Source organism: Ixodes scapularis, unplaced genomic scaffold (assembly GCF_016920785.2).
Source record: "Ixodes scapularis isolate PalLabHiFi unplaced genomic scaffold, ASM1692078v2 ptg000150l_1___fragment_2___debris__unscaffolded, whole genome shotgun sequence".
In the NCBI taxonomy this organism is placed as follows: domain Eukaryota; kingdom Metazoa; phylum Arthropoda; class Arachnida; order Ixodida; family Ixodidae; genus Ixodes; species Ixodes scapularis.
In genome coordinates this window covers 4,808-30,248 of record NW_024609923.1, presented here as the reverse complement: position 1 = coordinate 30,248, position 25,441 = coordinate 4,808, and the positions used below count along the sequence as shown (strand labels likewise).

The following is a 25,441-nucleotide window of genomic DNA, read 5'->3' as shown; positions in this document are numbered from 1 at the left end:
ATCGTTCCCATGACTCCGATAACGGTACCCGATACTCCGCCACCGCCTCCCTTGCGCATGCATAGTATCATTATCGGGGCTATCGGGGGTATCGGAACGGTCTACTGAAACTCTCTAGTACCTTTTTTGGAATCCTCAGTCTTCTCATTGCACCCACCCTCCTTGAAATTGTAATGCGTGTTCAAGTTTCAAACTGCATCACAATGCATACTTTTTTTTCAGCGGTGTAATAACTTGTTATTACAGAGTTGTAAAATAAAGTGATGTATTATGCAGCCCGTGTCTCAGAGCAAACATACCTTGCTCAGGCTGGATAAATTCTTTCAAAAATGTTGACTTCCTTTGAAACATAAATTATCTTTCTCTTCGTTGTTTTTGCTATCTTGTTTTAGAGCACAAAAGGGTGCCTGTCTCGATGGCTTCGTTTGCCACTCGAACCCGCTATTTGCCGCCTCGGCGAGCATTGTTTCGTTTGGTTCCCTATCCCGATTCGGATGTGCCGATACCGGATACAGTCTGGCAGACAAGCTGCCCGACCTCTTGGAGCTCGGGAAAACTTCTGCTGGTAAATTGCCGGTACACGTCTGAGAAGCGCAACCCAAAAAGCTTGCACCCGCCAGCCTTTGACCACGCGAACGCCCTTGCCGAAGATATGGGAAAACTTCTTTTCAGGGAAAATGAACACCCGAATTGGCCATTACAAGCAATAACACACGACAAGCACAATGATCCATCCGCTCCACACGACAACATCTTAACGACATACAGCGACAGAAGAGAAATGAAGTACCGAATCTGCGCTTGCACTTTTGAAACCACGTCACCATGTGACCACGTAGCTGCGTCAACAGACTCTGCGTGGCACGCAGGCATAAGGAAAATTGTTTCATGTGCTATGCAAGAGATGGTGCCGCTTCGCTTCATCTTCAACCTTCATCCTCAACCGTTTTTTCCTTCTTTCTATAACTCACTATGGTGTTCAAATGACAACGGGTTCAAATGAGAAAGGGTCGAAACGCGAAAGGTTAAAACGCGAAGGGCGTTTTGCGAATGGGTTCAGACGAGAAGGGTTCAAACGAGAATGGGTTCAAATGAGACGGGTATAAATAAGAAAGGGTCGAAACGCGAAAGGTTAAAACGAGAAGGGCGTTTTGCGAATGGGTTCAAACGAGACGGGTTCAAATAAGAATGGGTTGTTTCGAGATACACCCATGAAATCTACATAAGAGACATTGATGGTCAACGTTACTTTCGGAGCTTTTGAGCTGTCGCGTTGGACTGCGAAAACTTAGTCGTCCGACTTTGACTCTGAACTGCGCATGGTTAGCCAGTGGGCCATGTCGTGTTCACGTTGTTGGTCTTTTTCTCTACATACGTCGGCAAAAAGTCCTCACTTTCTGTAAGCTTTGCACGTTTTGTGTATTGCTGGAGAGGAGAACTTTCTTTATAAGGCCACACTCCGCCCTAGTTAAAATCTTTCTTTTTGAATGAAATGGATGGTTTCGATTTTGAATTGTGGTTGCCCTACCGAAAAATCAAGTATAACCTTTTGCTAACTGGATTATGAAACTGAAAATCTGACTAAGTTTTGTCCTAGACACCTGAAATTCAGTTTGCAAACAATTGTCTACGAACCAGATTCTGTTCAGTCTCAACGGAATCCAGTTTATCGTTGAGTATCAGCGAAATTTTGTTGAGTTTTGATAAAACAGTTGCAGCGCTAGCCACTCCAGCGGCGACTGAAGTCACGGCAAATACCTTTGGTCGGGATGCTATATTTGTTCAATTACAGAGCGCTTTCCGCCGTTCCGCAATTGCAATCGCGCTCGTACGTCAAAAAAAAAAAAAAAGATACAGAAAAATTCAATAGAGCTGAACAATCACGTGGTTTTGTTATGACTAGGTGCATTTTATGCTTCGTTTCACCTTACAAAGCACCACAGCGAACTCTACAAGCCATCCCAACCAAACTAGCGCTGTGAGAGTATCACGTGCCCACGCGCCTTGCGCGTTGTTGCAAATGCCCCTTCGGAAAGTCACGTGAAGGTCACATGGCGCTTGATCGGGTCCGCTGGCTAATAGCATCCGGTGTGTGAAATCGGAATGTAAAATGGATTACAGTTTCTGACAGACGTGATCGTAAGTCGCCAGTGTTTCCATTGTCGGGTCACAATCACTTTTTTTTTCTAATTTGAAGATGCCTAGCGTGGCCATCGTCAGGTATCATTTATGAAACGTACATGTTTTGCTGTTGCAGATATGCAAAGGAAAGGAGGTGAGGTATTCCGAGATGCTGAGGATGGTGCAGCGCTACGCGGCTGGTTTTCAAAGCCACGGCATAAATCCTGGCGACAAGGTGCTCGTGCACGTGGACGATTCTGTGGAAAACTTGGTTGCCATGTATGGAATTGTGTGTGCTGGAGGGGTCGTAATTCCATCTGAGCCGGGATCGGAACAAGGTGTGTAAGATCAACCCATTTTTGTTACACCCAGAACGGGAAAAGATGACAGTGTCTATTAAGGAAGTGTGGGTTCAATCGTGGCCTTACCAAAAGAAGGTGGTGTTGATATTGTATATCACTCCAAGCACAGATCAAGAACAGAATTTTTAGGTTAAAGAACACATATTTTTGGAAAGTAGACCTGTGAAGGTTAAAAAAAACAAAAAAACATTGGGTAAACACAGCGCCGCAAGTTCGTCAAACCTTAAAGTTAACGTTTTTTCCCCATAAGATGTGGATAACGTTCTCAATCTTATAACTTGCAGGTGACATAACAGCTACTTTTTCAGTGTGCAGACAAGGCTACAGGCTTAGTTTTATTATTTGATTCTACCGGAAAAGCTATTTACAAGCCAGGAACTCCGCGCGAGTTATTTTAAGTGTATAGTGGGTTCATAATGTGATGATGTATACTCTAATTCCATGGCTCGTCCCTGCGCCTCTCCTCAAATAGTAGAACCAAGTAGGTTGCAATAACTCACTCATTTTTTAAGTCACTTTATTATCACAACACACACCGTAAAAACACTGTGACACTGAAAACACAGGTGGCACGCTCCAAGAAGAATGCCCCAATCCATTGCAAAAAAGTAAGACCAAAAAAAAAAAAGCCGCCAGGCTCGTTAGCAGTGAATGGAAAATGACCAAACGCTAAGAAAATCTAAACCTCGTTGAGCTGCTGTAGCAGCACACTCCCCGTCTGATATCACCGGATACCACCTAACAACTGCACATCAAAAAAAATATCGGAACTTTTAAAACGCTCACAACTTCGCAATAAATTTTAACTTGGAATGAGAAGGACAGTCTCAGTGACTGGCCCTAGGTATTTACAGCGAAGCTGTATATAACTCTCAGGTGGGATTTTTTCGTGTCCATCGACAGAAAACCCACGCTCGCGCCTTTTCACCCGTTCGCGCACGCCTTATCATTGATCATGCGGTTTGGATACTTGTTCCAATAAGAAAACCACAGAACAAGTGTCGAAACCACGTGATAGACTGCGAACCATCCTGATGCCGGGACACAATCAGGTCGCCCGATCGGCTCTCGTTTCCCCACCTGCCTATCTTACACCCGGGTTGCACCCTGGCGTTCGGTGAAGTAAAATAAAATCCGCTCATCGTTATTTACCCTGCGAACTTAACATGAAACGCCCGAAAACTGATCACTTAACCTGCCGACCGGGTGGATTCAGCCATGCATGATTTGGCTTTTGTCGCGGACCGTCTTTATATTCGGCGATAACTCAAAAATAGCCTGTCAAGCGGGGAGTGACGGCAAAAACTGAACCACTGCTGAAACCTCGATAATGGTTAAGCTTTCTTCTCATAGATTGCGTGGCTGGCCTTTTGCACATTTTTTTTTTATATCGTCCACCTCTGTACATGTGTGCCCCGCTTGTTTTGCGGGGAAACTTTGACATTTCAATGAACTCTTGCAGGTGAAGTGCTGAGGAAAATAGACGATGGAAATGCTAGTCACGTGCTCACCACACCAGGAGAAGCCTACCTGTTTAAGAGTCTAACTGAGGGCACGCAAATCCAAGTAAGTACTATGTTATAAACTAGGAAGTGCTACACGTAAAACAACATAGTCATTGTGTCTTTAGATGTGTGATGTTTTCATTCCCGCTGTCGTACGACAAAAGTCATCGGGATCGTTACCTTTATTGAACTGCGTAAATGACCTCTCGTGAGACATGTAAGCTTGCGGTGCGGTCTGGCAAGTTACGAAAAAAATGTGCGAGAAAGAAATAAAAACTAGGTACAGAACGTACGGCCTCTTTAGTGAAAAACAGATTTTATTCAGTTTAAACTGAAACTAACAGCATGGAAGTATCATGCTTCTTGTAATCTCAAGCACCATCATCCATGTTATGTTTAGGAAGTTTTCATCAATTTTAATTCCTTCTCTTTACCATGGCGTTTATCATATCGCTATCCATCATGTTCCATAGATGAGGTTTCGTGTTTTTGCTTTAAACCGAAAAAAAGCCGAAAACCGTTTCCCGGTAAAATTTTCGACTATTCGGATTTATCCGAAAAACACCGATTTTCAAACAAACGATAGAACAAAAAAAATTATTCCCAAACGTTTTGTCGCCAGCTGTCGGAAGGAGAGGGCTACAGGGTCTTAAAATCTGGGTAGACTAACAAAAGGGGAGCTTAGTTTGTTCAGATCCGTTCAGGACACCAGCTCACTATACCAGGGTAACTGCAGTTGTATGGAGGACGGAAAAGCGTTTCCTGTGATTTCAGATAAAGCTTCAGATAACTGACAACCATGATTTTAAGACACAATATGGCTAAGTGTCGTTACTCTGAAGCATAGCTAACTTAGTGGCACCAGCGGGAACAATGAGGAAGAGGCAGGCGTCAAAAGGTGGTGGCTTGTGGAACCCACGGGACTTACGTCATGGCCCCTCCAAGTAATACAAGCTCCTTGAACAAGGGCATGAATAGTGTCATTACATAAGCTATGAGCTCCCTGCGCATAGCTGCGCTCCCTGTGCGCTCCCTGCGCGTGTGCGCTACCCGCGGCGATGACTGAGTTTTTTTTTCGGTTTCCTTCCCTTCTGAAATTTCTCAGCATTCCTTCTCAGACAGTCAACAGCTCACACACAACGTAAATTTACCAGAATCGGAGCCCGTATGAAGGAAGATGTCGCATCGGAGCCGGTTCATTCGAAAAGTGTGGGGAGCTGCGGGACTGCACGTAGTCCCGCGGTTACAGAATCCTAAATATAAACTTGGTACTTTTACCTTGGTAACTCGTTGTATATTACGTTTATATCATATATATAATAAATTATACAAGACCGCTCTTTTAAAACGTATATTAATGTCGGATAAACGCGCACGAACACCATCGCGCCGCTCGACAAGAAAGATTTTTTTCACGCCGATACCATATATTTTCTCACGTAGTTGCGCCATGGCCTTCCTTCCTCCGACATTGTGGCATAACCACTCGGAGCGCAGCGGCCTTCTCTTCTAGGAGGTGTTGCCTACATGCTCTCTTTTGTCTCACTAGCCCTCGCGCTTTACACCTCGAAAACTCAGAAACTAACAAAACAATTCTTCCAGTTGTTGACGTTCCGTGTAGTGTTGGCTGTGTCCACACTGCGGCGTTGACTGCGCCCTTTGATTGCGCTGCGCCACGCGTCGCCCGCTCGATTGGGCGGAATTTGGTGACCCTGGAGCCGCTCCAACTGCGTTGGTTAGTTTAATAAATACTTAGACGGAATGTAATCGTAATATTTTACACGTAGGCTTTTTAGATGAAACTAAGTAGGACTGCGTTATTTTTTCAACATCGAAGATTGACCGGAGTTGTCCTTTAAGCTACCCATCCCGACTCCTCCCTCAACAGCCTTTGAGCCATTGTTCGGTGAAATGCTTACTTGGACGTTTATACGACCAACATCTCAAGTTAAATTTACAGCGTTTTCAACGCCCAAATAGCGGTAAAAACGTTATATAAATTGTGTAGCACATTTTGTGTCCCAAATGAAAAAAAGACTGAATTTGTCGAAGGAGCGAGACATTTCTGAATCCACCAAACGCACTCAAAGTTCAAACTAATTGAGAGAATGTCCGTCGCTCGCAAGGACACTAATACGTATATACAATTGCGCATATTACATCATTCAAGTACTAATGTGAAGCTGGAAGGGGCTTCAGAGGTATTACCGATCGCATTCTACTCGGTTCGACGAAAGCAAATGAATGCAGCTCCGGTCAGATTAACCGACAAGTATGTTTTCTTGTCGTTATTTTTTTGTCGCAGAAAACGTCTTTGTTTTTAATGCCGCTTATGCGGCATTAAATGCCGCATAATTTTAAATGCCGCATTTTAATGCCGCCATTGTGTACAAGATCCCCTGCCAGGACTGCGGCTCTTCGTACATTGGGGAGACCGGACGCAAGAAGATAACCAGGATGAAAGAACACCAACGTGATGTCAAGTATTCCACGAACGCCACCCGTCTCAAGACGGAGCTGGTCGACCACGCGTGGACCACAGGACACACCTTTGACTTCACAGCCGCGACGACCTTGGCGAAGGAGGATAGGTGGGGCCCACGCAAACTACTTGAGTCATGGTTCATTCGCGGAGATAAGACGGTGTGCAACAAGAACCGTGGCCCCCTCCCGGAAGCTTATATGGACCTTCCCGATAAATAGGACTGCGTTGACCGTAGCTCTCTCATTCCTGTGTATGTACTGATGATGCCTCCCGCATGGCAGGCGAAACGTTTAATAAAGCTGTTTTTCTTGTTATGTGAAGTCGGTGTTCTTATTTTAATCATAACCAGGAGTTAGACGTAAGTAGTGCAAACGGGTTTTATCAGCAGCCACCAGCCTAACACCAACGAGCGTGAACGGCTTGCATTTTAAGGTTATGATTATAAGGCAATTAAATGCACAGGTGCAAGCGAGCTGAACAAGAATGCCGAAAATAATCCCTAGAGAAGGGGAACAAGGGAGACGAAAAACAAACACAAATCTCCAAACACAGCTAGGTGATATGTGCGCAACCGAAAATATCTGCTTGGTCCTGGTATCAAACCAGGGACCTCTACATTTCCACTACAGCGTGTTATGACGCGTCTCCATCTCCCTGTGCTTGTGAGGATCGACCTTGCATTGCGGTGCGGACGACGACCAAGTGAACGTCGAGACGGTTGGAGTGCGATCCGAACCCTTTTTGCACGTTCGACCGAAACCGGAGAAGCGTTTCTCTCGGGCCTCGGCTCAAGGGCAACAGAACCGACGTTGCCGTCGGTGTCTTCATTCTACGGCGTCTGCATTCCACGGAGGTGTCTGCATTCCACGGAGGTGTCTGCATTCCGCGGGAACGCCAGACAGAATCCCACCCTGAACAGATGGGCAGTCTGTTCTGTCTGCGTCTATTGCATGCAAGACAATCGCCTACTAGTCGCCCTCCATTCGGAGAAGAACAACGATCGAACATCGGCGCCGAGAATAGGAGGCTGACGTCGAGGCCAACTTTGGAATGCGGCGTTAACCAACCAATGGCACGGCAGCTCCAGAACCCCGATTTTTGTTATATAAGGACCTGTTCGGCTGCCCATTCGGCGCGCTCCTTTTGCCAACATGCTGCACGATATACCCATGTAAATCAATTAGTTTTCAGTCCTGTTAAGTTTTCCCGATCTGTTTCCCCCACTGTCTGGCTGGGACGTTGTTCGCGAGAAAGGTTGGACGCCAGCGAGATGGCCATGCTACACGAGAGACCAGCCTTGGCGTCGACTCATAACAGCTGGATGGCAGCGGTGGGCTGCTGAACAACGAGGATCAAGACCTCCCACAGACTCCACGAACCGATGACCACAGATGTGGGTGAGTGTTCGGCTTTTGTCCCTAGAGACACACCAGGCTTTCGCTACATTTAATTGTTTTGTTAGACGAAGCGGGTGGTTGAGATTATTCTGAGGCGTGGGTTTAACGAAGCCGTCAGGATATGAACAGAGCCAACATTCAGAGCAATCATGAACCTCAGTTCGTTAGGGCAAGGCAGATCTCATTCTGATTTGCGAGGAACCTGGTGTGGAGGGGGTGAGAAAGAAAACGAAGGCGCACATCATTGAGGCCATCAAAGCCACGGGAGGAGATGCGGATGAGCTTGCGGAGAGTTTGGGCTTAGCTAAGGACAGACCACTGATCTCTATGACAATTGCTGGATCGCGCTTCTCCGCGTGTTCGCTGCAGCGCAAGTGAAGCCACCGGACTTCACTCGCTTGGGATACGATTTGCCGTTTTTGCTAGCCTTTGCTGCGGTTTTCCAGCGTGCTGTGGACACGTTTTCTACTCGTTCGTCGTCATTCGCCGAAGAAGTTTTTTGAAGACTCTGTGTATTGTTGAGACTTGCCGTTGTGAACACGTGGAAAATTTTACGAAAGTGCAGTGTCGCAGGAAAAAGGCACAACGCGTCGAAAGGAAGGGCTGGCGGCGTGTTCAAAGCTTCCTTGGCACGCCGAAGTGCCGTGTCTCTGTGCCTTCGCACGCTTTGATACCGACCGAGAACCGACGCCGTGTGTATGTGTCTAGCGAGTGCAATGTGCGTGAAGCTGTTCGTGCCTCTGGATCAGCGTCTTTTCCCCTCGCGGTTTAGGAACGAGCTTAATCCAGCGTCCACTAGCGACGGAAGATGGGGGGAAGGTACGTCTTTTTTTCGTCCTTAGACGATTTACACAATACCGTGCACAACAGCTCCTCATCACTGATCAGTGCTGGCTTATTATCAACCTACTTAATTGCACTTGACGTTTGAGCGCGGCTCGTCTAATTGTAATTGGTCAGCAGATTGCACACGACCATATCGGCCGCGCTTCAAAGATTTTTATTCTCGCCGTCTTGTACTTTTGCTTTCGAAAACCCCCCTGGCTCCACAACGTTGCCCTATTCGTGCTCCCACGGAATCTATTAGAGTAGATTTGGGACATAGCCATGGTTAATATAGTACATAAGAACACGTACAGATCTCTCCCTTTTATTGATAGCAACTCAGCGGAACAGCTGGACGATCGAGAACTCCGTGGCCGATATATATAAATGATCTAAAGGCTTCTACGCGCGACACACGTTCAGAACTTTGGCGCGGCGTCAATTCTTGACCGGTAACCAAGCGTGCGAAGGCACAAAGATGCATCACTCGGCGTGCCAAGGAAGCTTTGATCACGCCGCGATACCGGCGACACTTGTTTTCGACGAGTTGTACCTTTTGATACGGCTTCACGCACATTGCATTCGCAAAACACGGCACCATGACAGAACAGCACACGACACAACAGCACGCGACAAAACAGCACGGTCAAAACAGCACGCGCCAAAACAGCACAGCGTCAAAACAGCACGACGACAAAACAGCACGCGTCAAAATAGCACGCGACAAAACAGCACAGCGTCAAAACGGCAAAGCGACAGAAGAGCACGTGCCAAAACAGCACGGCGTCAAAACAGCACAGCGTCAGAACAGTATAGCCTCAAAACAGGACATTGACAATATAGCTAGGGTTTGGCGTTTTCGGTTTTTATTATTTTGAAACTCGGCGTGCATTTTTTTTTTGGTTTTTATTCCAAGCAGAAGTTTTCGGTTTATTGCTGAGAATATTTGTAGACGCATAAACTTTTCAGTTCTTTTCGGTTTATTGACGAAAACCAGTATACTGACGAAAATGCAATATTTAAAGGCGTTTGTTTAAAATGAATAGTGAGTAAACCAGGTACTGGATTTCTTCTTTATTGCTGTCTGTGGCAGCCGACGCAACCTGTTCTGCAAGACGCACTGGGGCCCTATCGTAATCTGACATTATCGTCGTGTGCTCGTATTTGTACGCAGAATGAGCATAAGCTTTACTACCACTTTAATCGGAGAGGGAAATATCAAAATACAAAAAATTTGGAAGCATTGTACTCAGTGCGACTTTCCCCCATTTTCACGACTGCGAGAGGTGGTTAAGTCGCGCAGACCAAAAAACGATAATGCAATATATTTATGACCTCCTCTAGTAAACGGAAGATAGGGGTGTTAAAAAATGTGCTACATTTACGGATGCCCTTTAATTTCATTGTACAGTTCACGATTAAACTCTCTTCTTTGAATAAAGAATTCGGCACAGAAATCTCTATCAGGTGAAAAACCCAGATTTCGTCTTGACGACCATTACGTCGGTTCTACTTTTGTTGAAAGTTGAACCGATCTCGGAGACAAGCTGAAAACTGCTAAAGGAAGTGGTAATACGGTCAGTAATGAGGCACATCCCCCCCCCCCCCCCCCCCCCATTCCTCCAAACGCCCTCGAATACTGACCTTTTTCAGTTAAAACCGAATTTGTAAAAAAGATTTCGTCGTACTTTTACCGGTTTTATCGGTTTCAGCCGAAAACGCTGAACCCTAAATAGAGCGTATGGAGTTAAAAAATTCATGTCTCAAAGTATGCACTGTAAAGGAATGGAGGGTGTAGGCCAATTCCTCGAAGGTCAACTCGTCGACGGCCAATATGTCGAATCCGTTCTCATGGAAGCAAGTGAGTGGGGAGTATACTCGATGCGCACATGAACGCTCCGTGGGCAGTACCGAAGCCCCCGCTGGTGCGTATTATGGCTATTTCTCGAGCAGGTCTGCTAATATTGACGCTCAAGTTTGCTGGTGATGTCGTCTACAATAAATGAATCAATCGCACCGCAATGTGTTGTTGTTGGTCGTTAAGAAAAAAAAAAACAACAGAAAGTGTGCGCGGCAACGGTGTGCTTAGCCCATGCTGTACGGCAGGAGCATTGAGGCTATGGCATGTTTCTGCTTCACCGGTTTCCACTCGATCGAGGCCTTCGTCGGCAATAATTTGTGAATTTAACTGAAAACAACTTCTCGCCTGCAAGCTGCAGCCGCGTGTTTTCGGGACATTTTGTTCACGGCGAATGAACCCCACAGAATCGGTGCCCATGGTATACACCTTGGATTCGCTTGACATTAAAATTGCCTTATCTTCCCGGTTCCATCAATGCATCTGTAATCGGCGCATCTCCCGCTTTTTTGGGGGGACGTTTTACGCTTAGGTGGTAATTACGAAACAACGAGTACCCTCACCGGACCGCCGCAAAAGTCCAGACGACGCGGCCAACATCGACGCGAAGATATCACCTCTATCTACCCAATCTCCTCAGAGATCAGCGCAGTAACTACTGCTAACTTCGTTTGTTTTTAGCAATAACATAGCAGCACCAGTCGGGACACTTACTTAGCAATGAAATAGGCAATAAATTTCTTTATAACCTAGCGACAATAAATGAAAAAGTTAAGGAAGTTCGAAAATATTCGCGCAGAGGGAGGTGAAGAGCGCGCTCGAAGTGGCTACATGCGTGCTGTTTTGTCGCTGTGCTGTTTTGGCACGTGCTCTTCTGTCGCTTTGCCATTTTGACGCTGTGCTGTTTTGTCGCATGCTATTTTGACGCCTGCTGTTTTGTCGCCGTGCTGTTTTGACGCTGTGCTGTTTTGACGCGTGCTGTTTTGACCGTGCTGTTTTGTCGCGTGCTGTTTTGTCGTGTGCTGTTCTGTCGCGTTCCCCGCAAAACACATCTACACGGCGTCGATTCTTGGTCGGTATCCAAGCGTGCGAAGGCACAGAGACACGGCACTTCGGCGTGCCAAGGAAGCTTTGAACACGCCGCCAGCCCTTCCTTTCGACGCGTTGTGCCTTTTTCCTGCGACACTGCACTTTCGTAAAATTTTCCACGTGTTCACGACGGCAAGTCTCAACAATACACAGAGTCTTCAAAAAACTTCTTCGGCGAATGACGACGAACGAGTGGAAAACGTGTCCACAGCACGCTGGAAAACCGCAGCAAAGGCTAGCAAAAACGGCAAATCGTATCCCAAGCGAGTGAAGTCCGGTAGCTTCACTTGCGGGAGCGGCAAGCGCGATCCAGCAATTGTCATTGAGATCAGTGGGACAGACAGAGAGAGGAGCTCGAAGAGAGGGAGCGAAGCGACCGCATTCGTCGCGAGGAGCTCTAAGGGATGGAGCGAAGCGACCGCATTCGTCGCGAGGAGCTCGAGCTTGAGCTAAACAGGCAACAGCAGGAAATAGAGCTCAAGAAACTAGATTTCGGGTTAAAGAAATCTCCATCGGACGACGGAAGCGGAACGGGCTCTGGCGGCGGAGACAGGATATCCTTCAAGATGAAAAACCTTATGCAGCCCTATAAGGTAGGAAAGGATATTGGCCTGTTTCTGGTCAATTTCGAGCGAACTTGCGAGAAGGTAGGGTTCGCTCGCCACACCTGGCCGCAGAGACTGCTAACCCTTTTGCCGTGTCAAGCAGCCGACGTCGTAGCGCGGCTCTCAAAGGAGGACGCTGAGAGTTACGACGTGGTGAAGTCGAATCTCCTTAAGAGTCTTTCCACGGAGGCGTTCCGGCTGCGCTTTCGACAGGCCAAAAAGGGGAAGGACGAATCATACCTCGAGTTTGCGTATGACCTAAAGGCCAATTTTATTGAATGGTCAAAGAGTGCTGAAGTATTCGACAATCTGGAGAGTGTGGTGGAGTGCTTCTGCTTGGAGCAGTTTTACCACTCCATCCCTGAGCAGACGCGACCCTGGATCCTCAACCAGAGGGAAGTAAAAACAACCCAGAGGGCAGCAGAGCTGGCGGAGGAGTACGCGGTACGCAGAAACCTTCGCGAGGAGGACCGCTATGGTTCGGGTCGCCGGGACACAAAGGCAAAAGGCTATTCACGAAAAAAAAAATTCGGAGAACGAGAAAATCTCACAAAGAAGGGTGCGCCTGAAACCCAAGGTAACGAAAGGAGGAGTCGTCTTAATGAGGAACATCAAGCGATCAGAAAGAGTTCGGGCACAAAGCCTGAACGAAAGAGGGCGTTCGAAGCCAAGAAGCCAATGGTGTGTTTCAAGCGTCCAAAACCGGGGCATATCGCGGCCGGATGTAGGTCTCCCAACGTCGTGTTTTCCTACATAAGTGAGAACGAGGAAAACAGGCGGCTGCTGGAGCCGTACTTGAGCGACCTGACGGTGAACGGGAAGGCGTGTAGGGTTCTCCGAGACTCGGCTGCCACAATGGACGTGATCCACCCAAACTATGTGGACCGCAACGGGTATACAGGAGGTTGTGCGTAGATCAGGCAGGAGGTCGAGGAGCAGTGTGTGCCTTTCGGTCGCCCAAGTTTGTATAGAGGGTCCGTTCGGCACGCTCCACACCGAGGCTGCGGTGTCGGGCAGCCTGCCGCTTCATTACCCCTACATCTTCTCAAACAAATCGGATCAGGTGATCCGAGGGACGGGTCTTTTCGGTGGGTCTGTTCAAGGTCTAACTCGCTCTAATGCACGTGACCTTGCTACAAAATTTCAGTACGAATCGGAGTGCTCGGATTTGGCTGAGACGGTGTGTAAAAAAGTTACCGACGAAAAAACTAGGGATCAGGCGGACAGTGCTCAGGCACCTGTAAGAGAGACTGATCCCGAGATCACGGAGGCTGAAACAAGCGCGGCGGAAGATGCTCAGCATCTCGCAGGGGAGCTGGAGCCAGAGGGAATCGCCTTGACACCGGCGTCAGCTAGTTTTCAGAGGCTCTTGAGCGTCGAGCGATCAAGTTTGGTCGCAGAGCAAGAGTGGGATCAATCGCTCCAAAATCTTGAATGAGTGTTGCCAGGAAGGCCTAGCTGGGAAGAACGTTACGTTCTACAAGCTGTCGGGTGTCCTGTACCGGAAGTATCGAGACCACAAGGGGGCAGAATTCGATCAACTTGTCCCAAGCAGGTACCGACGAGACCTTCTCCACCTGTCCCACGGCGGCTCGTGGTCTGGCCATTTGTGGATCAAAAAGACGAAGGCACGCATGCTGCAGCAATATTCGTTTGACATTAAGTACAAAGCGGGGTAAACTGCATACGAACGCTGGCAGCTTGAGCCGCTGCTCCTAGGCTGATGGAATCGATGAAATGGATTTCCCCCATTTGCGGAAAGTCTATTTGTGCGTCCACAAAATTGTTAGTGAAGCATTGATACTGGGTTTTAAGGAGTATTCCTAGTCTGTATGAGTCTTAGCTGTGCATTTATGTTAGTTATTTTGGGGTTTCTTTTTACGGGAGTCCGAGTTTATTGCTTTTGTTCTCCGTATTTGTTCCAAGCAATAGCAATGTTGAATTTTGTTTTGCTTTTGTTAAGAACCTTTTGGTGTTATGCCTGGTGTGTCTCGGGGGATGGGTTGGGCGCTTACCTACTGGGTGGTTTGAGGTTGTCGACTGCGGGAGTCCTGGTTATCATTGTTGTTGACCCACCCAAGACACGGCAGATGCAAGACCTAAAGCGGCTGGGATTACAGCGTCACCATCCCAGCGTCATCGACTGCGATCTTCGGCCGAGTGGCTGCTGACCGACAACACCTCAGGATCGACTTCGGGTGGCGGAGGTGCTGTTATGACCCGTCTCCATCTCCCTGTGCTTGTGAGGATCGACCTTGCATTCCGGTGTGGACGACGACCAAGTGAATGTCGAGACGGTTGGAGTGCGATCCGAACCCTTTTTGCACGTTCGACCAAAACCGGAGAAGCGTTTCTCTCGGGCCTCGGCTCAAGGGCATCAGAACCGACGTTGCCGTCGGTGTGTTCTGTCTACGGCGTCTGCATTCCACGGAGGCGTCTGCATTCTACGGGAACGCCAGACAGAATCCCGCCCTGAACAGATGGGCAGTCTGTTCTGTCTGCGTCTACCGCATGCAAGACAATCGCCTACTAGTCGCCCTCAATTTGGAGAAGAACAACGACCGAACATCGGGGCCGAGAGGAGGAGGCTGACGTCGAGACCAACTTTGGAATGCGGCGTTAACCAACCAATGGCGCGGCAGCTCCAGAACCCCGATTTTATTATATAAGGACCTGTTCGCTGCCCATTCGGCGCACTCCTTTTGCCAACATGCCACACGATATACCCATGTAAATAAACTATTTTTCTGTGCTGCTAAGTTTTCCCGATCTGTTTCCCCGACTGTCTGGCTAGGACGTTGTTCGCGAGAAAGGTTGGACGCCAGCGAGATGGCCATGCTACTCGAGAGACCAGGCTGGGCGTCGACTCATAACAAGCGCTCTACCAACTGGTTCGATACGAGGACCAGGAGCCGCTTGTTCTGGCTCTGAGTTGAGGGGACAAACAATGCCCATATTTCCTAATTTTTGCGACGTTTTTTTTTATTATTAACGCTAGGGAGTGGTTTTAAGTAGTGTTTAGCGAAAGTAGAAAGACCTTTGTATGGCTTTTTATGGTCGAGGTCACAAGAAGCTGTGTCCACTCCGTTTTTTTTTTTTCGTTTTTTTTTTTGCGTTTTCGGAGTCGCTTTAGCTGCATCTATTGCGGCCATCTTGGCCGCCGACAGTCAACCTTCTTCATCGCTGGCACGTCTTAAGTACGAATAAAACCCGGTGTGAATCAAAGAATCAAATATCAGCCTGAGCTCGCTTATGTTCTCGACAAGTTTGGCTGGCGCAGTCGATCACGACGCGAAATAACTCGACCGACCTGAAAATCGCTGCCTTTGCGCGTAGAAATACATACGCGGCGTAAGTTCATCGAAATGGCTTCCAGTGAGATTTCGAGCCGGAAGTACGACACGTGAAACCGCCCTATATAAGACAGAAATTGCAAATTTTCCTTCAATAAATCCACAATTGCAATTAATAAGCATGAAATATCTTTCCCTTTCAAATAAAGTGAAACAATTTTTTTAATTCGAATTTTCGTTTTAATATTTATTTGGTTTTTGCGCATATTTTCACCCAGTAATCGCTATGTCGAGACTAGTAAATCCTGCAAGTTGGAGGTGTACGGACTTAGGAACCAAGGCAATTTGCAACAGCCGTTTGCTCTGTTATGCCAGACGCAATACCTTCCTGTGGGAATTTTAGCTGACAATGGTTGACAACTTAAGAAAAATCTCTTTTGCCACGTTTTCGTTTAAATTACTTTAGTTAGACCAGGGTTAGAAAAGACAACTTCCCTTCCTCCTCTCCCCACACACATAGACGCACAGTCCGACACCTGTTTCTGGCTCAATCCGAGGAGCGTACGTTCGAACTTTGAAGAGATAAGGGAACAAGTAGTTGGCACAAGAGCTTGCCCACGCTCCGTGATTCTTCCGCGGCTCTTCGTCTTAATTGAAAATATACTCATCCTTCAAGAAGCACAAGACACCCTTCTGTACATAGTGGTAAGACACCAGAGGGCTATCTGTGATAGCTCGGAACTATCTGTGTGATAGTTTCGAAGTAATCGATCTTTGATACCGAATTTAATAGAAAAACCGGCCACGTATGAACATAATGTTTGATCTTAGGATGCTTAGAGCCTATATTGAGTTGTGATCATAGACTATCGCAGAAAGTAGTTTAGTGCTCCTTTAAGCGTGTGAAAATGGTGATCCAGATAATTGTACATATGATCACTTTTTTTTCTTAACCCTTAGTTTCCGTGATATATGCCTTTTACATTACGTCGAAATCTTAACAGTTTGTGTCTGTTCCACAAAATTGATTACCATAATCCTCTGCTACGTGACAAGTTACTAACACCCCCCTTTTACATATCATGACGTCTCGATCATCCACAGAAGATGGGCATTCTTCAAAGTAACACTACAACTTTTTATAATTCATTTATACCTCAGACCAACGGTCTTATGGAACCACCTTCCAGCGTCTGTGGCATCCGTATTCGATTCCATCGCTTTTAAATAATGCCTTAACAGTGTTAACTTTTAGCATTTCATTAGTATGTATTTTTTTCATTCTTAGGATTGTTGTTTGTTTGCTTTTGATGTCTCCTTGTAACCCACCTTCTCTGCAATGCCCTTTGGGCCCTGAGGGTATTTGAAATAAATAAATAAATAAATACTTATGAAGTAGAGTGTAGCCGAACGGAACACCCTTGATTCTTTCAAGGGTGTAAAAAGGCTATAAAAAAGGGCGCCGGGGAGAAGCGACAACATGAGCAATTCAAACAACTCAAGTGAATGATGTTTTAGCGATTGCATCGAATAATTATTGCACGTACCAATGCTTTTACTTTTTAGATACCTTCCTCAAACTTTGAGATATTATTTGTGTGGAATAAGGAGGAGAACACAGCAACATACTCGTAATATTCGCAATCAAGGTGCCAATCAGCTGCGAATAAGTATCTTTCCGTAGGTATCTAAGAGTCAAGCAACTACATTCGTCTCCGCGCTATTCGATGATAAAGTTAGGAGGTCGGGGATCCGCATTAGCAGAACTAACGGGAGAAAGCGCCAAAGCTGCGCAACCGAAAGGCAGTAGGGTTTTGCGCATCTTTCTACGATCACGCGACCCTTAGATATCGCGCCGCTTTCAGATCGGCTCGTGATGACCCGCGATGACTCGTGATGACCAAACGCACTCACTGCGGATGTTAACGTCGCTTTCGGATGGAACTTCCGTCAATCTCTAGGTTCATCACGGCTTAAATTTGTCCCAGAATAGCGCGTAACAATTATTTTTTTGCCCGATTTTAACACCAGCTTCGGCATATTTGGCTGACAGGCAACATATATCATATTGAGATCTGCTAGCTAAGACAAACAATTCAAAAGTTAATTAGGCAATTTTACGTTATTATCTGGAAACTATCACCTTGCTCTCGTAAGTTGACTTCCACCGCAGTCAACGATGCTCTCCCGAAATACTAATTTCTTTATGGCTGGTGTTATTTTTATTTTTATTCTCGGGCTTGATGCAACAACAACATGCAATTATGTATATATGAGAGATAACAACGCACGAAAAATGGAACTTCATGAAACACCGTGTATAGGTTTGATGTGAGGGGTTATTTAAATAAGCGTAATACTAATGAACAGCTTCTGGTTGCGTAAGATGCCAGATTGTTAAGTAATACTTTATGCCTAATTGAGTCGAATACTTTTCTACTATTTAGAAGTATTGTAAAGGTAATTGTACAAGTTTACAAACGGCCTTTTTTGGTATTTTCTACATGCATCAGGGCGCATTCGGTCAATTTTTCCTACCGAAAACCAACCTACTTCTCAATTACAAATATATTAGGTGTAAAATACGTATACAATATCGAATGAATGTTCATTTTTCTGGCTTCCGACAAAGTAACATAGGGAATGAACGCAGGCCTATAATGATTAAGACTTACAAGCGTACCGACGTGGGGGATATCACAATATAAAAAAATATCGTTTCATCGGAGAATGTTGTAGAAATAATTATTTTATCCCAAATGTGGGGTTCCATTAGATCTGGTATTAATTAATTTGGAGTGATCGTGAGTCTGTTAATGACACGTGCAACGTTATTTTTAAGGAACATTTGTGCACTACAAATGTTTTACTCGTGTGTTGATTGTAAACTTTACTGAGCTCCACTTATTAAGAGGAACATTAGAGCGATAATCACATATTAGACCGACGATCTACCCACACACATGGCAGACGCCATACATTAAACATGTCTTCCAATGAGACTTGGACATACGCCGCCTTCTATTTGAACCCTCCTGGAGTTATTATAACATTGTAATTGCGCTCCAAACCATAGTAGTGTCTTTAGAATTAAACAAATTTATGCCAATAAACATTTTGTGTGTCTTTCTAATTTTTAGCTTAAGCTTGATTTCACACTTACACGGTAACTCAGGAGTGGGGGAAAAACGAAACTGACAACACAACCCCAGGGAGCTTTGTGTTGCATGTCCCCCCCCCCCCCCCCCCCCCTCCCCTAAGTTATCATGTCAGTATTGATCCAGCTCACCTGCACACTTGTCTCAGTTTCAATAACTGCGTTCACATTTTTATATTTTGGGTTCGCCTTTTCCTAAATTTATTTTTTAAGAAAATAATTGGGTGTTTCTCAGTTTCTATTTTTTGCCTAACTTTCGGAGCTTGACGGATATATCGTTCATCGTCCACAAAATGCTGAGTTCCGACGATCAGCTTCCAGAAAAACAGCCTGATGATTTTTGAAAACGTTTCATAAACAGCACATTGATAAGTGAGACCTTTAGGATGTAGATGAATTTGTTCGAACTAAACATGCTGTCAATTAGCAGGCGTATTCATCTCGAGACAAGGTCTCTTCAGTTCTATGTCCAGCTTGAAACTCCGGTCCCCAGAAATGCGGAGGGCACCTTTCGCATTAGCAGTGGTGGAAGCAGCATTGAAGCTTTTGTATCAGGCTTTGTACCTGGCGAAATATTTTTTTTTTTAATCAGCTTCTGGTGCTTTTGGAGGCGACGTCATCCCCTGTTAGCCCGTCACTTGAAATTAAAAATGTGATTGCATCGCTAAATGAGTTCGTTTCTCATAATAATTGAGGGCCTTGTTTAAATTGAAGCATAATATTTATTACCTTTTTGTAATAAGAATATACGATGCAAAAAGAACGCAGAACCTTCTTTTTAGAAATAAGGAGCCCTCAGGTCAGAGTAATTTTAATTTATAATAAATTTTTAATTGTTAAAAAGTTCAGCATTGCTCAACATTTCGGATGATATAAAGTATTTTTTCCTTCCTCTTTTACAATCGGTAGTTAATTTAGTGGATAAATAGAATCTTTCTAAAATACCGGCCAAAATCAGCATATCCTCTAAAACGTTTATCAATAAAAATACGTACCCCCAAAGTTTATGAACAATGAACTCAAGATTTTAATTACATAAGATGCAAAACCAACCACCCGCCCATGTTGTGAACATCTTAATTTGTGTTTTAAATGTGACACTGCGTTTTAGCGACGTTCGAATCAGAGTTGATGCAAAGTTCGCTGCCCTTTCGATTGACCACTGTACGGAAACTACCTGGACTAAAGTATTTATTCAAATATAGTTCTACGTTATCTCTATTTTCTCTGCTCAACGTTTTAATATCAAAGTTCAATTTACAGTCAAGACCAAAGAAGTTTCATCTGTATTAGCACTGAACGTATACATTACTCGCCAATCATGCTAACCCAGTGCACTTCCCTGAGGGGGTGCCTCAGGGAAGTCTACTGGGACCCTTGTTATTCCTTATAATTATTAACGACATTTGCGAGGGAATACAGTCAAATATCAAGTTATTTGCAGATGATTGTGTATTATACAGAGTTAAAGAAAATGACGCAGACGTCTGTATGATGCAAAAAGATTTAGGAATGTTGAGCGCTGGTGCGATCATTGGGAAATGGGCTTGAATATAAAAAAGTGCAAATACATGTGTTTTACTCTATCTATTGTTAGAACGGCTACATATAAGATAAAAAATTATAAACTTGAGCAGGTAGATAAACACAAGTATTTGGGAGTTAATTTTTCAAGTAATCTAAGATGGAATGACCAGATAGATAATATTGTAGCAAAGGCAAGTAACATGCTATTTTTTTAGCTGGAGAAATTTTAGGAATACATCTCGTAGCGTAACAAAAACATTATATTTTTTTATCACACCAATTTCGGAGTATGCTTGTGTTATCTGGGATCCGCCTCACCGTTACTTCACGAATAAGTTAGAGCGAATTCAAAATCAGGCATCAAGGTTTGTCATAGGCGATTCTAGTCCGTACTCGAGCTGTACAGAAATGAAGAACAGACTCGGTTGGGACCTTCTTAGACAGTGTTTGCGGTTAAATGTTTTCACAATATATATCACGGGGAAACAGGCATTCAAAAGCGTCTTTACATTCTTGAACCACACCATGTACCTTCAAGGCGGAATCATTCTAAGACGGCGGCAGAGTATCGTTATCGTACCGACTGTATTTGTTATTCATTTTTTTTTTTTCAAACCGCCCGGGAGTGGAATGCCCTTCCGGAAGAACTGATAGCTGTTATCAAAAATGACGTCTTTTATTCCCGACTGCAGAGAAGCGTGCTCGTATGAAAATGCAGTACTGAATGATTGTCGATTGCATTACTGAAAATGTCTTTTGAATGCGTTTTTCTTTTGTTCCCCTCTGCATAATACCTGTTGGCACAGCAGGTATTTGTGTAAATAAATAAATAAACAAATAACTTAAGCGCTCCCCACATCAGCCGCTGCTCCAAGCACTCCAGTGCAAAGCTGTTAAAGGGCCCATGAAACGATTTTTGGGTTGGGATAAATCATTTTAGATTGGGATTTTACTAATAGAACATCGTTCAGTGGGCCAAAAGAAAAAAGGTAAAAAGTCAAAAGCCTGACATTCAGTGCGAAAATTTGAAAACACAGCGGACTATTTCGTTCCTTCTCCCCTTCGTAACCGCTCTGCCTTTTCACGGGGATACATCCGCGGTCCCAAAAGCGTGTCATCGGGTCCAAACTGACGTCACACAAAACCGGACCTCATTTAGTACCTTCACCCCTAAGCTGACATTGTGGTGGAAGCTACGCGCTTGCCGGACCAATCAGCCACCTCCGTTTCATCACCTGACTTCATTCTCTGCAGCCACATTTGCCACGCTTGCGTGGCAAAAGTGTGGTTAGCCCAAGGAGCACGTAGCTTCCACAGCACTGTCAGCTTAGGGGTGAACGGGCTAGGGAAAGAAACTTTTGTCTGAGTTTTGAGCGACGGGCTAATCCTCTAGGGGGAGAATGGATGTGTCCGGGGATTACACAAACCAGGTTCCGAGCGAGAGGGGCCTCCCTTCTTTTCGTCTTCTTGAACTGTTTGGTGGAATGCGCGATTTATGAGTTGAGGAGGAAAGCGAAACAGGAAAAAGTTGGAAAAGCGTTTCATGACCCCTTTAAGCTCGACGCGCGCGCGTGTGGAGCTTCACCGTCTTGCTTTGTTACGCTGCTTTGCTAAAAAATCTATATTTTAGAAACATTGTAACACGTTCGTTAAACATCCCAGACATGTTACTAAAACACGAAACCTTGCTAACTATACGTAAAACTCCCTTGCGAGGCGTTTCTAACAATGGTTTTCTTTATCTAAGACTTTAGACTCGTTCCAAACAACACCGCAATCAGGAAAACCAGAAACATGCTTCCAGCTCCGAACATTCACATTTTAATGCGAAAGCATTAACTGGTTCCATGGAGCGAGCTGACGTCATCAGCTTTGAACCCGCACCGAACGGCACCTAAACTCCCCTGTACCAGTTGAAAGAAGTGAAGCTGCGATCTGATTGGGGGGGGGGGGGGGGGGGGGGATAGGCTACCATTGGATGGTGCACGTCATCAAGGAAAGAGGCTCCTATTGGCTCTCGCGCGGCGTAGTTCCAAAAACAACGCAACCAGAAAAGTCCTTTCCATGGCAGCGCAGCGCACGCAGCGGCACGGCCACCGGTGAGGTGCGGGCCTGGCCGCACAGCCCCTTCGGGCAAACGCTCCAGAAAGGTTACACGGCCGAGCTGAGCGCGGCACGGCCACTTCACGAGGGCGCGCGCTCGGCCGTCAGCCGCTACCTCGGCAGTAGCGAAACGTGGCTGTTCACGACACTACGCCGGAGATGAACTAAGGGAGCGGAAGAACGACATTCATGCTTTCGCATTCACAACTCATAAGAAGTGCTTAGGTGTCCTCGGACTTTTATTTTTTTTACCGCACACATGTGTTCGCGTAACCCATCGTTTGGCCACCTAGCAGTCTTACCTACGTAGGTAGCACCACATTTCAAAGAGACTTCACAAACAACCCCATGATCACAAGCCACCGCGGTTCTCTAAGCTTCCTGCTGCACTTCGCATTTTCTGACAAAAAGGGCGTTAATCTAGAGAAGCAAAACTCCTGTTCAAAAACTACAGTCACATCAAACTTATTTGCAATCGCCTTCAGGCATGAAAGTAAGGTAAGCAGGCAAACTTGATTTTATCTAAACCCTCTATGGGCTGCCTCTTAGCGCAAGTTAATTTTTGGAAAACAAGAGACGACACATCCACCCCACTATGATTCGCATGCGACAACCTGCCAGACTTGTCCACACCTCTCTTCACAATCTACGACTGACAACTTAATCTAGAAACCAAATATTTTGAGCGCGTCATCCCAAACTCCCAACAGAGACCAACTTTAACCAGAAACCTGATGCCCAAAAACTCCGACGTACATTTTCCCTCACAAAAGCCTCGAAGCAAATCCTCATCAGGCACAAGTTAGGCCCAAGTTCGCGTTTGAACGCGTTGGTGTGGGGAGCGGCGTCCTTGCGGCCAGAAGCGTTTGCTTGCGGCTGGCTTGCGGTACGATGCGCTCCGTCGTGCAGCGCCTCGGAACGCGCCACAAGGGGGAACAGACCGGCTCAACTTTGGGTGCGGCACTAGCGGCAGCGCGTTGCGTCAGACCAATCAGAAGCCGAGAAAGGAAAGGAGGGTGACGTGTTCGCTCGCGCCACTCGGCGAGGCTTATCCGGTTCTCCGTTCGCGGAACTTGCTTTTTCGTTTTGGCGAGCGGTGGGGACTGCCTTTTACAAGGCAGCGACGGTTCAAGCTTGACAGAATGTTGGAGAAGCCAGCAGGATTGCACCCAATATCGAACACTTCGAAAATGTTGCCGGGCGCCGCCATGTTTCCGTGGATTTCGCTTACTATTTGTGCGCCGCTAGGGACGATTGCGCGTTCTTATTGGCTTTTGACTCGGTGTCAACGCATCTCTGTGTACAAGCGTGGCGCAAGCGCTCTTCGCAACGCAACGCGTCTGCTCGCCGCTACGGAACGCACCGCGCTGAAACGCAATTGTGCGTAAAGGCCTTTAGGATGTCGCGAAACTGGGGCAAAGTACTCGTTTCGCTGGTGTGCCGCCTGAAAAGGTACTTAGAATTTATTATTTTTCAACAAGAGCTCGCAGAGGATGAATTAAATATATATATATATATATATATATATTGTTCACTTTAAACAAAAATGTAAATGTGAACAAACATTCAAGTATGCAGATTTTCGCAGAGGCGTCATCAAATTTAATGCCACGTGAGAGAAAATAAAACTTCGATGCCATATTCTGATTATCTTTTTCTATAGAGGGTAGCGTTGGAATGCCATAATGGTGGTTGATGGTTGGTTTGTTCGTTCTATCCCACGTTAATATAGGGTCCTCTCTGCTAGCTATTGTATCAAGACAAGTAGGTGTAACTCATTTAGTAAAACACATACTACGAATCGCGGGCGATTGATCCCGATGTGCAAAAAGCTCTCTGATGCCCTTTTAAAGGTTTCAGAATATATAAAAAAATTGAAATCAACTTTGATGAGACATAAATTTGCATATAGGCATTGTTTTAACAAACGAAATGGTATTTATAAATTATTAATGAAATATTAGGTAGCTGCTTCTACAGTGCTATATTTGAATTTGTTGAGATTTTAGTGTCTTGTTGTTACTCTCGTTAGTAGTTTTAACTACCTATAAACACTATACTGTTATATATTGTGTTATTTAGGGAGTTGTTGGAAAATTAGATAGTGTGCAGGTTCTATATTTTTCAAATGGCACAAAACTGAATAATAAAAAGGAACACTTTTTCTGGCATTAAGATTTTCTTAAAGGGGCCCCTCAAAGTTTCATCCGCCCATATTAGAATAGTTTACTGTGGCGGTTAGTTTTCATGCTCAGTATCGCTCTTTAACCCTGAATAGAATGCACATGTGCTGAAGGCTGATTCAAAAACACTTGACTGAACACTTTCTGGATAGTAAATGTTATGATCATATTTATTATATAAAATTGTCGAGCTGGAGGAAACAAACCTTCACGAAGCTTTCCCCCTCGCTCAATAGGCCAGCTGGGCTGTTTGATCATCATTTCCTAATATCAGTCGGTCGACATTTGTGTAAAAGAAACACTCTAACCCATTAAGATCCTATTTTTTTTTTTATTTACAGACATTTTTCGTCACGGGCGAGAACCCTGGATACATTTCGGTAGCGGAATTCAAGACCATAAAAGAGGAACAATTTACTGAAATTCCTGATATTGACGTTGAAAGAGACCTCATCGCTCTCTGCTTTACATCTGGTACAACAGGTCGTCCAAAGGCAGTCGAAGAAACGCACTACAGTTGTGTCGCTGGTTTACAGCCTTACAGGTAAGCAAGATTCCCTAAACACTAGCGGAAAAGGGCCGTTTCTCATCTACACATTATATTGATTAGAGAACACATATTGTAATCTTCGTTAAAGTAAAAGTTCCCTCTTCAGTTGATAAAGGCTCTTGGTCCTGACAATTATCTTAATACCCCCAAAGAACCAGAGACCGTGCATTCGGTGGCTTCTTGACTACGTGTTGAGTGTCGGGAGTATTGGTATGAAGTCCGAGTACGGCTGGGAACTGTTTCCATTTGTTATGAAGGCTTTATTAGGTATGGAAGGTGTTAAAGTTTGTAAAATGCGTCATTCGTTCTATGTCAATAAACCGGGTATCTGTATTGCGTGCATAAGAAATATATTTTGTACGCAGTACTGAGTAAACTTTT

General features: G+C 45.3%; 1 protein-coding gene across 1 annotated transcript in view; it reads left to right on the top strand.

Annotated features, from left to right (window-relative positions):
* Window positions 1-25,054, top strand: part of LOC121833963 (long-chain-fatty-acid--CoA ligase-like) — a gene marked incomplete at its 3' end in the record, with an annotated part of 37,586 nt that extends 12,532 nt beyond the window's left edge. The window contains exons 2-4 of the mRNA XM_042287688.1: window positions 2,258-2,459; window positions 3,946-4,049; window positions 24,852-25,054. Coding sequence (XP_042143622.1) covers window positions 2,258-2,459; window positions 3,946-4,049; window positions 24,852-25,054 — 509 coding nt within the window. The remainder of the gene's footprint in view (window positions 1-2,257; window positions 2,460-3,945; window positions 4,050-24,851) is intronic.
* Between the last annotated feature and the right edge of the window lie 387 nt (window positions 25,055-25,441).